This window comes from Euphorbia lathyris, chromosome 8 (assembly GCF_963576675.1).
Source record: "Euphorbia lathyris chromosome 8, ddEupLath1.1, whole genome shotgun sequence".
NCBI classification, from domain to species: Eukaryota; Viridiplantae; Streptophyta; class Magnoliopsida; order Malpighiales; family Euphorbiaceae; genus Euphorbia; species Euphorbia lathyris.
The window spans coordinates 59,065,659-59,080,138 of NC_088917.1; the positions used below are offsets into that span (position 1 = coordinate 59,065,659).

At 32.1% G+C, this 14,480-nt stretch overlaps 1 protein-coding gene across 1 annotated transcript; it reads left to right on the forward strand.

Annotated features, from left to right (window-relative positions):
• The first annotated feature begins 5,805 nt into the window (after positions 1-5,805).
• LOC136203529 (shikimate O-hydroxycinnamoyltransferase-like) lies at positions 5,806-9,768 on the forward strand. The gene is made up of 3 exons (XM_065994698.1): positions 5,806-5,867; positions 6,014-6,442; positions 8,425-9,768. Exons 2-3 carry the CDS (start codon positions 6,017-6,019, stop codon positions 9,313-9,315), a joined length of 1,317 nt encoding a protein of 438 aa, XP_065850770.1. The 5' UTR covers positions 5,806-5,867; positions 6,014-6,016; the 3' UTR covers positions 9,316-9,768.
• Positions 9,769-14,480: the final 4,712 nt, after the last annotated feature.

Sequence of the window (14,480 nt, forward strand, 5' to 3'; positions counted from 1 at the left end):
TATGTGAAATGGTAAAACATATTCTCAATTTATATTTGGTTTGATGGGAAGTGAAAAGGCACGTTCAAAGGGGGAAGGCATGTCAAACGGTGTAATTTATTATGGTTAGATAAAATTGTAAGTAATGTTCAATTAGTTTGCCACAGATAATGGGCGGGTAACGGGTACCCATTATTTTTTTTTTTATCTTATACTCGTCTCATACCCTTTTACATGTGAATCAATGGAATGAGCATATGTCTAGACCTAAATGCAACCATCTCGATTTGCATGATTTGCAGTTAGTACCAGTGGCAGAGCCAGGATTTGAGAATATGGGGCTAATTTTAGCCCATTCAAAAAAAAAAAAAATTTCCCTATTTACATATAAAAACTAAAGATAAAACTATATAGAAAATTAATTCTATTCTAAAATAATAAACAGTATTTTACAGATATGATACCGATAAGTATATAACTATTTTTGAAAATAAATGAGCTACTGCCAATCTACAATCTAGTGATAGTTGGCAATAGTGTTCTTCGAGACCGAATATTCTGAAATTTTTTCAAAATAGCTTCATCTTCAATACTGTTGAAAGTAGTATTCTCAATGTAACACATCAAGGAATCACTCATATAAGCATTTCTCATCCGGTTGCGTAAATCTGTCTTAACAATATTTATTGCAGAAAAACATCTTTCAACAGTAGTAGTTGCAACAGGAATTACCAATGTTAACTCTATAAGTCGATACACTAACCGGTAAAACATGTGATATTTATTTGTTCCCATATCATGAATGTAGAGACCAAATTATAAAACCCTTAATTTATAACACAATACAAAACCCCTAATTTATAAACCCAATTCAAAATCATAAATTAAACTCCTAAATTTATATAAAAAAAATCACTAAATTTATACCATAATACAAAACCCCTGATTTATAAACCCAATTCAAAGTCATAAATTAAATCTCTAAATTTATCCCCTAATTTAACCCTAAATTAGGAAATTCTCAATTAATCAAAATTTGCATTACTAAATTAAATTAAACCACACAAATAATACAAATAATTTATAACAAACATCAAATTGGATATATAATAAGCTAAATTAGAATTTTTAGAATAAAATGCATATAAATAATTAGTAACCTAAAAAGTTAAATATTAAGAAATTAAGAGAAAGAGTAAGAAAATAAGAACATTACCTTAATTTAATAGTTTGGCTTGGTAAGAGAAGACCAAAAATAATGCCTAATCCATATAGGAAATTATATGTGAAAAGGAAGAAGAAAAAAGAATGGATGCTTGTGGTTGGTTGGTTGAAAGAAAGAGAGAGGTAGAAAAAGACAAAGGCAGGAGGAAATAAGGTAAGTGAAAGGGAAGAAAGATGTAGGGAGGATAACACATCTATTTGATCTAGGTCTAATACACAAATAGCCCCCTAAACTTATCCTAATATTAGAACTGTTCTCCTCAACTTTCAATTATAACAACTTGCCCCTTAAATTTGTCTAATTGTAAAATATGACCCCAAATTGGGAAATTTTTTTACCCCGTATTTGAAGCAACCGTAAAAATATTTCCCCGGATTTGTATCACGCCAAAAATCTGATTATCACATTCCACGAGCGTTGCAACTTTTGTATTTCATATGTTTCTTCAATTGCAGTCCATGTCAGCAATTTGAGTTTATATTTTACAATTGGACAAGTTTGAGGGGTTATGTTTTACAATTGGACAAGTTTAATGGGTAAGTTGTTACAATTGAAAGTTGAAGGGGACAGTTGCAACATTTAAACAAGTTCAGAGGGTTATTTATATATTAGGCCTTTGATCTAATTTTTTTAAAACTGGTCCAGCCAAAACGAGGTTGTTTTGACTGGGCCCAATTTTTTTTAAAAAAAAGGAACATTTACACAGAAATTCAAATTTGTAAAATAATCTACACTTAAGTCAAGCAATTATTTAAATTATATCAACTACGGACAATTCTTTTTCAATTGGCAGTTACCACAAAATTCCTCCTATTACGTTTCCTAAGAATGAGGAATCACTTGACATTTCACATAATAAATTCATCATATTTGATAAATAGTGAATAATTTTTTAAAATGTCACTGATTTGTATTTATTTGGCTATTTATGAATTTCATGTAAATAGCCCAAAAAAAAATTAGTGCCCAGCCCAACATTAATTGGGCAGGGCACTATGTTGTGTTTCTTCTTTGTTGAAGAAACGAAGAAGAAACACACAACAGCCGCGACGATCTCCAACAATGGAGAAGAAGGGGGGTTGTACAGGGGCGGAACAATACACTCCTTAGGGGTTTCGTCGGAGCTGGGGAGCTTCGGCCCCCCCAAACTCTGGGCTGTCTCCGCCCCTGGTTAGTACACACCAAATTCATATGGTCTCATTAGACGGTACACTTCCTAAATTTGTTTTAAACGTCGAATAGTGTTAAGCATCTAGATTTTCCCATAATATCCTCGGAAACTTATAAATAACCAAAAGGTTCAGTTAACCAGAGTATCTCATTTTTTCAATATTAGAATTCCATTTTTTTCATCATCTTCTTCCTAAACTCTCGTGATTTAAGTATTAAAGTGAGGTCTTCGAAATCTAACCTTATCTGATTTATTTTGTATCTTATTACAACTTTAACTTTAACTCAAGAACCAAACAACTAGAGATGCATCTCATGATCAATACATCCCCTGCTCATTATAGTAACTTTTTTACAACTTCAAACTTCATTTTCTCTATTTTCATATTAATGTCTTTAGCCATGACTTCCATCTCCATTATTTTTACTTGGCATAGTTTCTATAAACCTCAACAATTTTAGCAAACTAATTAACTTTTTCAAATATTAAAAGATTGAGAATCATTTTATACATTTTAGAAAATAACAAGGATAAATTTATTAACTATATAAATATTAGAAGAATATTATTGTTTTTTTTATCTTATTTTAATGAAGAAACAATATTATCCATAGAGTAATGAATGGCGTTAATTGAGCCAACAAACCCTCTGGACATCCATCCATCCATAGGATAGGAGGCAGAAATAGCAATGAATGGCTTTAAATGAGCCAATTATCAATCCTCTTCTTCACATCCATACCAGGAAGAATTAATAAATTAATCCTTTTCACATCCATTTTTCATTTTCATTTTAATACATAGTTTGTTATGTTTTTTGAATCACACTGAACCATTTGATTTGATGAAAAAAAATCAATTTTGAATATAAAATTTGGTTAGTTAAAAAAAATTAAAAATTAAATTTGGTTACACTAGCGTTATTAATTTTATGTGTTGAAAATTTGTTCAAATTTTTTTATGTGTGATGTTATGTTTCAAAAAAAATTTATTCCGAATGGTAAAATATACAATTTCAAACACAAATAAAGGGTGAGAAATGTTGAAATAAAAATTCAAGGAATTAATTTATCGATATTAAAATTATAAATACATGATATTTTTTGAGAAACTTTACTATATGCCCGATACTAGAACATTCATTGACCCACGTGTCTTTGTCCTTTTTACGAATTACTGACCCAGACGTCTCCGCAGTCGGGGCAACAAAAAACTTTGAGTTGTATCTGGCAGGTCCAGGTACCGAGAAAATGAAATTCTTTCTTTGGCTGGTTTGCACGATGCCTTGCTGAGTCATGAGGTCAGATAAAGGCGTTTTATCTCTAGCTCGGGGAGTTGCTCGGCTTGTATGGAGGTTGAATCGTTCCTCCACATCCTTAGGGATTGCAGAATCGCGAGGTCTTTTTGGAAGACATTCGTGAAGCCCGGGGATTGGCAAAGCTTTACGGTGCCAGATAGATTGAACTAGATTGAAACTAATCTGGGAAAGAAAGGGACATAGTACGAGATTCCTTGGAATGTGCTTTTTGTAACAGGTTGTTGGTGGTTGTGGCGTTGGTGATGCTTAAGGATTTTTTACTCGACTATACCTTGTTCGCCGAATCAGGTTCATTTTGTTCTGTCTCAGGCTAAAGGCTTTGTCCGAGGCTTTGTGGAGTACAAGAGGTTAGTTCAGAACCCGAGGCACGAGGTTCAGATCAGCTGGCGCAGCCCGGAGGACGGTTAGGTAAAACTTAATTGTGATGGAGCGTGCAAGGGCAATCTGGGTAGGGCATTTGCAGAAGGAGTTATTCGGGATGTAAGGGGAGAGTGGCTTTAGGGTTTCGCTCATAATATTGGTATTTGCTCATCTTTCCTCGCGAAATTATGAGGATTATTTAAGGGGTTGCAACTTGCATGGTAGAAAGGGTTTAAACGGGTTCTTATGGATGTCGATTCACAACTTTTGGTTCACTTAATTAAAGGGAGAGTGCACACCGAACATCATTTTCTATGATTATTGGAAAAGTGTATGGAGTTGTTTACAGCACCTTGGGAAATACGGATACCGTATACTTATAGGGAAGGAATAAAGTAACTGATTGGATGATGAACTACGTAGGATTTCTATCCCTAGGCTATCACAAGTGTGATGTGCCTCTTGCAGACATCCAGGATGCATTGCAAGCTGACAGACGAGGGATTAGTAACTCTCGGCTGATTAGGATATAATGTTTTTTTTTTTTTTTTTTTTGTCTCGGAACTCCTACTTCTCCCTGTAAAAAAAAATAATAGAAAAATACTATTATATAACAATCAAAAAACAATTAGATATTTTTCAATTATTTCCAAACTAATTAGTTGTAGGATACTATAACAAATCAATTATTAGTTTAGGGAAATAATAAATCCGATTACAGCCATGTTATCATGAATATTAATTTTGGAAGGTCCATTAAATGATCATTACGATTTAATAAACTGATTGAAATGTTACGTTATATCAAATTATAAGTCCGATATTAGAACTAAATGTGGATTTTGGAAATTCTTGAATTAGGCCGAATACCTGAATAACAAGATTCATAATTGGATTTAACAGTTGACTTTTTTTAGAACCGAACTGAATTGTACCATTGACTTAATTAGGTACACAATTATGGAGTTTTTCAAATTCTTAATATTATTTAGTAAATATGTTGAAGATTCTAGAACGACATTGAATATAAAAAAAATCAAAACCCGAATTGAATCCTTGATTTTTTCTTTAAGACTTAACCGATTTTATTAAATACAATTATGGAGATTTTAAAATCCCCAAATTGTACCGAACCGTACTCACCCTAGCGGATACATCATGTCATCCGTTAAGGTAGGTGCATAGCATTATTTTGAGTTAATTTCAAATAGATACCTTGTGGTTTCACGGATTTGTAGATGGGTACTTGTTATATTTTTCGTTACAAACGCAACAATATGGGTTGCAAAATTTTCATTTTTCATTGACTTTTCTAAATTTGGCAGATAACTACCTCAAAATGAAAATTTTCAAGAATTGAAGTTGTTTAGTATCATATTTACTATGAAACCACATTGTTTATTTTCCAAAATCATCATTTTTTGAGTTTTTTCTCTCTAAAAATTAAATTTCCCTCATAAAAAATAACACATAAATAACCTCAAACCTAAAATTAAAGTTGATAAAAAAAATCATTAATTCTTGAAAGTTTTCATTTTGAGGTCATTATTTGCCAAATTTGGAAAACTGAACAACAAAAAAATGAAAAATTTTCAAACCAAATGGTTGTGTTTGTAACGAAAAATAACACAAATACTCACCTCCGAATTTGTAAAACCATATAAAACCTGTTTGTAATTTTTTTTTTTTTTTTTTTGACATTGACATTGTATAAATTTCCCTATAAATATGTGTATCCCTCTCAAGGGCATACAACGAAATAAAGTTTTACACAACAACGACTCTTCTCTTCTTGGAAGCAAGCAATTCCATTAGTAAGCTTCCATCTTCTCCAAAACTGAAATTGCAACTCTTTCTTTTTATTAATTTCCTTTGAATCTTTTTCTTGTTCCATCCAAAGTACTTTTCTATTTTTTTACTGAAAGTGTTATTTATATTTTTTTACTAATGTTTCTTACAGTTGATGAAGATGAAAGTGAGCATAAAGGAGACAACCATAATAAAGCCAGCAAAAGAAACACCTCAAAAAAACTTATGGAACTCAGATTTAGACCTTCTGGTGCCCAGAATTCATATTCCTACAGTTTACTTCTACAAACAGCAGCCAAACAGCACCTCAAACTTCTTTGAAGCCAAAGTGCTAAAAGACGCTTTAAGTGAAGTTCTTGTTCCTTTTTACCCTCTTGCTGGAAGGTTAGACAAAGATGAAAATGGCAGAATTCAGATTAACTGTAATGGAAATGGAGCTTTGTTCATGGAAGCTGAAACATCTTCAGTCCTTGATGATTTTGGTGATTTCACTCCTGGTCCTCATAGTCTTCAACTTGTTCCTGTTTTTGATTATTCACTGGATCATAATATGTCTTCTTATCCTTTGCTTGCCGTGCAGGTATTTTTTTTTTATCTCTTTTTTTTTTTAACTGTTATTTTTTTAACTATGGTTTAAACTAGCTTCCATTTGTACGAAATTAGCATATAAAATGGTAGTTTGGTTAATTAGGTACGTAAGATTATTGTTAAATTAATTTGATGAGAGTTGAAACATTAACTAATAAAATTTTATATCATAAAATATGAACACTAAACATTAAAAAATAATTCTAAATCAAAATTTATAAACTTTCAACTATAAAACATGTGAAGTCATATCACATTATTGGAGCCAATGACGGTTGGTCAGAGTGGTAATGAGTAAAATTATCCGGTTGGGTCAGATCAGGCGGTTCGACCAGTCAAATCGGGAACTAACTACACATATGCTTCGAACCTTTCCGGTTTATTGAACCCTTAAAAAACACCAGAGGCATATGGGGTTGAAAATTTCATACTCCCTCCGTTTTTTATTATATGACGTTTTAGTTTTTTTAATTTGTTCATTTTTATATGTCGTTTTGTATTACCATTGCACTTTTATAAATATTTTCTCAATTTTGTCCTAATTTATGACAAGAGAGATAAGTTTAATATTAATGCAAATAATCTCAATTAAGACATAAAATTTAAGAAGGGAGAATTTTTACATAGAAATTAGAAATCCATGAGAGAAATCCATGAGAGAAGTATTAAGGGTAAATTAGTCATTTTAATAGTGTAATTAATATTGCATTGGTCTTGGTGAACAGCCTTAAACGACATAGAAAAGAATGGAGGGAATAATAAATTAGAGATTTAATGGATGATTTAGAAGTAAAAAGACTCAATTGAGTTTGAGCTTGAGTTTACAAGTCACGAGCTAATTTGGGTTTTTTGTTTTACAAACTACTATTATTAAAAAATAATTGAATTTATTCATGAACTATCATTGAGTTTGTTCATAAACCTATCAATGAACCTATAACTGATTCACCTAACGAGCTTTCCGGATGATTTTCAATATGTCAAACCTCAACGCATTTATGAATCGAACCTCATAATTGGGCTCAAGCTAAGTTCGTTTATAGATTGAGTCTAATATTATCAAACCGAACGTCAAGCCACTCATAAGTGGCTCGGCTCATTTATCTTACAATTTGACTATTAATTTGGCTTTATAAGGTTGAATTTTTTAACAAAATTCATATTTTGACCCTTGTGTGATTGTCTAAATTTCTTAAATAAGCCTATGTATTTTAATTTGGGCATAGTTAGATGAGAGGGATTAAATCTGTAAAATACTAAAATATTATACTTGAGAGTAAATAATATGCAACGTAGAGTTGAGAATTTGGGGTTTTTTTGTTGGGGTCAGTTTTGTTGTCGGTGAGACTTGAAAAGTCAATAATTATTTTAATAAAATATTCTGTATTAATATTAACTTTGTATATTATTTTAATAATTGTTTATTATAATAAAATTTCATATACATGCATCAATTTTTATGATTTTTTTTAATGAAATGACGCTTATTGTAAAAAAAAAATACAGTATGATAAATCTTTTAAATATTTAATTGAGTATATAGCAACTTAAATTGAAAATTTTGTTTTAGGTCTGAAATACTATTAAATAATAAAAACTACAAAGTTTTACCTGTGTATTTTTTTTTTAAAAATTGAAATTTTTAGTGTGTTTGTTTGATAAATGCAATTTTGGCATTATTGGTCATAATCGTATGAATTATTTATTTGTCTTCTTTTCTGGCAAACAAAAGCGATGTGACATTACAGTGTGGGCAATAAAGAAACACTTGTTAACCGAAAATTTAAAATAAATAAACACTTGTACACTGTTCTTTTTCTGAAAAAATATTTATATCATTTGTTGTATCCTGACACGTGTCAGTCATCAATTTACAGGAAATAAATTCTCTCTCACTATTTTTACGATTTCTTCATTTTTTTCAATTATTCTCCTTATTTATATTCTTTTTTGTTTATTTTCATTTTTGTACAGTTGACCCGCTTTAAATGTGGAAGTGTTTGCCTTGGAGTAAGTTTGCATCACACAGTTGCCGATGGTACATCTGCCATTTACTTCATGAATTCATGGTCCGATATAGCGCGTGGAATATCAATTGCTGTCCCACCGTTCATCGATAGGACCCTACTTGATGCTCGGGTTCCACCTACCCCTATCTTCCATCATACGGAGTATAGTCCTCCTCCAGTAATGAAAAATGCCTCCATCCAGATTCATGAGGCTATGCCCACATGCACTGAAATACTCAAGATTACATATGATCAACTCACCACTCTAAAATCCAAGTTCAAGAACAATGAGAGCGGAATCAGTTATAGCACATACGAAATCTTAACTGCACACATTTGGTATTGCATGTGTAAGGCACGTGAGTTAGATGATGATCAAGAAACAAAGTTGTATATTGCAACTGATGGACGGTTCAGATTGATTCCTCCGCTACCACCAGGATATTTCGGTAACGTATTGTTTACTACTACAGTTTTAAGTTCATCTGGTGAAATTGAATCAAGACCATTGGTTGAAACAATGGAGAAAATTCATAAATCATTGAGGAAAATGGATGATGGATATTTAAGATCAGCTCTTGATTATTTGAAAAAACAATCTGATTTGACGGTTCTAATGAGAGGTGCTAATACATTTAAGTGTCCAAATCTGAATATTGTAAGCTGGGTTAGACTACCAATACATGATGCAGATTTTGGATGGGGTAGACCTGTTTATATGGGACCAGCAAAAGTTGTGTTTGAAGGAATGGCTTACATAATGCCTAGCGCAAACAATGACAAGAACTTGTCATTAATTATTTGCCTACACACCAACCACATGGAATCATTTCATAAGTTCTTTTATGACTTCTAATCTTAAGGTGGGAGCTCTTAATATAAGGTTTTAAGTTTCCGTGTCACATTGAAAATCCCGCACATTTTTTGAACATGTATGGTTTAAGTTCATTATATATATAAAAATGTGTGGGGTTCTTCATTTGATATGGGAACCTGAATCATTATATAATTTCCCTTTAAAGTGTTGATTGGGTGAATGTTCGATTTCTTTAGTTGAGTTGTGAGATCTTCATTTTGATTTACAACCTATTTGGATAAAGGGCTATAGGCATGTGATAGTGGAGCTCGATTTTAAGTTGTCATTGGATTCATGACCATTACAGTGGGCAGTACACCACGGTTTTCTTAGTTAATTTTGAAGTAGTTGCGTGATTAGAGACAAGATATTCGGTTTATTTATTTGTATCGTGAAGGAAATCGAACAACTGATTGTATGATTAATTTTATAAAATATTATTCCTTTGGGTCATCATGAGTGTTTTTTTTTTTTGTAATGCGCTTATATATATAACGTTGATTGCATTTTATTTGAAGATGAAAGTGAAATTGATTGTATTAGAATTATGCATTAATGATTTATTTTTTTTTTGTTTGCGTGTGCTTTTTAGCCTTTAACACCCTCCCCCTCAAAAAAAAAAAAAAAAGTTATAATCTTTATTTATTTTGACATTTAAGATTTTAATGTATTTTGAGGATTTTGATTCGAAAATGTCGTATCTATCTAATTCCTAATGTTTATATATGTGCCTTCCTTTTAAAGAAATTATAAGCCTGAAAATCTTGAGTGGGACAATTTAGATTAGTTTACTATAGGGAAGTTTCATAATTAGTCTGAAAACAATAATTTTCTCCAATATAACTGTACTAAACAAAAAGTTCTGTTATGAATTTATGACAACCCAAAATAAAATCATGAAAGAGACATTAACCATAAATCGGATATAAAACTTGTAAATCTCTACAAATAAAGCATTAAATTAACAATATTACTATTACTATATACAGAGAGATAAGATACAAATTTAGTTTTATGAGTATTAAGAAATGGATGAATAAAAGAGTTCAATTATAAGTCTAGTATTTAGTAGATGGTACGATTTCAAAACTCATTAGTGGAAGATGAGTTTTTATTGATGTGTACTTTAATGTATCTGTCACTCTTCAACTCCAAAGTTTTTGCTATTTAATAAAATTTAAAATTGAATGTTTTCCGTTAACGAAAAAACTTATCTTCCATTAATAAAACTTAATATTATAACTTTCGACAAATATTGAGTTTAAAATTGTACTATTTTGTACATGGAAGTTAAATTTGTTCTCCAATTATCATAGTATTAACAATGACGATGAATCCAAAAGACTCAAGAAGGAGAAGATTGCATTCACAGAAAGAAGATTATACATGAGAGAATGAGAGAAGTAGTCTACATGAGAGAGTGATTAGAAAAGCTAACGATAAATAGATAGCTATGGAGGCTAAAACTCTAACAACACAAGTTAAGACAATATAATAGAAAAGAAACTTGTTGAAACACAATTTTCACACTGAATTTTGATTCTGACAAAAAATATTATAAAAAATTTAAAATTCTATAAATAATTTAAGTATAGAAATTAAATGTTGATTTAATTTGACTACTGGTTTGTTAAGTGTGTTTGACTATTGGTTTGTTAAGTGCGGAATCAGATGATTGTTAGAGCCTAGCAAGTCATGTTTATGTGTAGCTGAAGAGATTGGAATATCCTCCATCCTCTGGCTGAACGGAACCGGAGAATGAACAATAGGTTGAGTAATTTGCGAAGCTACCTGTTGAAGAACAGGTTCAGCTGTTGGATGAACACCAGACGAGTGAACATAGACCATTCTGAAATGAGATACAATCCACGATCACCGCACCAAATGATATCAGAATATCCTTTACTTGCTGTAATCAACTTCTAATAACCTGAAAGAGAGAAAACCGTCAGACAGGGGGCCGGTGACCGGTTAACCCTATCTGATGCCTAAATCAGTATATGGAATTCGTAATCTAAGAGGAATGTAGTAATGTAGAAGTTGAGAGAATTGTGTACATGCCTTCTTGAATTCTGTGCTATTTATAGACATTTGAGTTTGTGCTTGGTTACACGTGTCACTTCTTGATTGGTTCGGAAGCTATATTTCCATAATAAAGTGGCTAAGCGTGTAACTTGGAGTCCGAAGCTCTTTTCTCATTGTTATTTCCGGAAAATCCCTTCATAGTTAGGTGGGTTGGCCATTTGGTTTTTATAGTTTTTGATTTTCGGTTCAGTTTTACTCGCTTCTAACCGCAACATTGGCCTGCGGCCTATAAGTGGATGATATGTGATTCTCCATTCCCCGTATTTTTGCAAAATATCCATTGGAATTTGTTAGTCTTCAAGATCGATGGTTGTTTAACATAGACTTTTTCACTTATTAAACCATTTAGAAAACCACATTTGACATCCATTGATAAAGCTTAAAGTTTTTATAGCATGCAAAAGCAGGTAAAATTGGAAATGCTTCTAGTCTAGCAACAAGAGCATGTCAATACTTTCATGTTGAATATTATATTTTTGATAAACTAATTTGGCTTTGTTTGGTACAACATTTCCAGATTCATTTATGATGCGGACACTTCCAACACCCATAGTGGGAGAAAACAAGGGCAATATAGGCTGCCTCTAAAGAGGGATGTGTAGACACCGAGTCGGAGGACCTGTGACGAAAATCTGTAACAAGACGGTTGAAGCGGTTGGTTCCGGGAGTTTTAAAGCAAAAAAATATAATAATAAAAAACGAGAGGTCAGTAGGAGTTGCGGTCGTCGAGTGGACGGCTCGCGAGTGCTCAGCGACGTAATGCGAGCGCCTAGCGGCAGTCGGCGCGCGTCCAACGACAGTTGGACGCGCGCCCGACAGCGCGGGGCGCACGCCCGACGGCCGCTGGGCGCGCGCGCCCGACAGCCGTTGGGCGAGCGCCCAACATTTTGGGCGTAGGCCCAAAATGGCGTCGGGCTACGCCCAAATTTTTTTGGGATCCGTGCCTATAAAAGGCACGGATCCCCATGCATTTGGTGGGGGGGGATTTTTGGAGAGCTTTCTCACTCGAAGGAAATTTTTAGAGAGAGAAAGTGATTTTTTTGGGAAAAACATTTTTTTTCTAAAAAATCCAAATTTTCCAAAGTTAAATATTTTACCGAAAACACAAAAAACACCGGAAAATCACGATTCGTGGAATCAACCGACTTCAACTGTCAATACCGATCTTGAGGTATTATCCGAGAACCAGACTCGTTTTATTTTATTTAATTTATTTTCTTTATTTATTTATTTTTATGTTATAATTTTGTTTATTTAGTTAATTATTTATTTATCACGTTTTATTTAATCTTCCGTATTTATTTAATTTTTGTCTCGTATTAAATAAGCGTTTGGTTTTGTTTTGAAATAAAAAAACCTCGTTTTAACATCCCAATACGAACCGTGATCCGATTCGAAGGTAGTTCGGGATTAAGAAACGTTGTAATTATAAGTTTTTGAAAATATTTCTAAATAACGTTTTAAGAGAAAACATCGTTTTAGGAGTCTCCGTTATAGACTATGATCCAATTTGGGTAGTTCGGAGGTCCAAAACGATAGAATAGATCTAATCTAAGGTGTTTGAACAAATCTGAAAAGTATAGGGACTGTTGTTGATATTCTGCCTTTTCTGTCACTAACAGCAGATTAGCGACGGATTTTCTGTCGGTAATCTGCTGGAATCCGAAAATTACCCTTCTTAACCCTCTTTTCTCAACTTTTTGATATTTGTACTTGTATATATATATATATATATATATATATATATATATATATATATATATATATATATATATAATTATGTAACATAAGTATAAAAATTATTTTTGAGTCCTCTAACTATTAAATACGTATTATATAGCTTATATTTCACATTTGGAATTTAATCCGTTTTGATTTGGTTTTGTAAAGCATTATATTTGTATATATATATGGTTTTTGGCTCATTTAAGTTATATTGGCTATTATTTAGAGTGGAAGTTATTTTCCATATATTTATTATGTAAAACTATTTTGAGATAAAAGTTATTTTCTATTTATGACTTTTGCCTATTATTCTCATATGTTTTTTTGTAGAATAAAAATGCATTATACTTAGTATTCTTCATCCTTATTATTATACATATAATTAGTATCTTTTACTTACCTTTTAACCTATATCCTTATTTTTAGATAAAACTATGTATATATATATGTATTTCTATTTTATTTTTGTATATATGTATTTTAAAATATATTTGGTTGGGTGAATTTGGGTTTAATTCATTAATGGTTGCAATTATGTTCAAATAAAGGTTAATTGAGTGAAAAGGGGAAAATAAAAGACAAAAAGAGGTTTCAAATTGATTGTTTAAATTAAAAGCTTTTCTAGATATTCCTAAGGTGTAAATAACGTTTTTTGTCATTTTTAAACCGTTTTCTAAAACATCACGTTTTAAAACCTTAATTCGTTCCAACGACAGATTAAGCGAACATTGTAATTAAAATTGTTTTTTTTAATAATGAAGTTTTGAATTGTTTTCCTAAGTAAATGGTTTTGTACCAAATAAATTGACTTGTATGCTTAACCGCGTATTTTTGTCAAAACTTCTTATCTCACGTTTTCAAACGCTCGAGTCGTTCCAACGACGATTCGAGTCGATGTCATGTAAATTAACGGGGTTTTGAAACGTACCTAAATCGTTCCAACAGCGATTAAGGTACGAATCATGTAAATGAACTCGTTTTTGAGGAATGAGATTAGCTTAGAATTAGTGTATAGTCTAAAGCATAAAATCACACTGTGAATAAATCAATTCTTTCTTCTCCCACTCTCTCTCCTATGTACTTTTAATTTATGCAAAATGGGTGATTCTTTACTAAAATGGCTTTTAATGACATGCTCAAAACGGTTTTCAAAGCGAGAAAGAAAAGGTTTCAAATGAATTTAAACTTAAAGAAATATGCGATTAGTCCGTTATCGCCTAACACGCTGAGTAGGAGGCCGGTGGTTCATAACCGGATGATGTAGGGGTGCCTAGTAGCCTTTCTCCGGAAAGGAGCTAGCCTTCTCGGCTCGTACCTAAGTTTCCCGAACCCTCACCGGTCTCCCGCAAGGGATC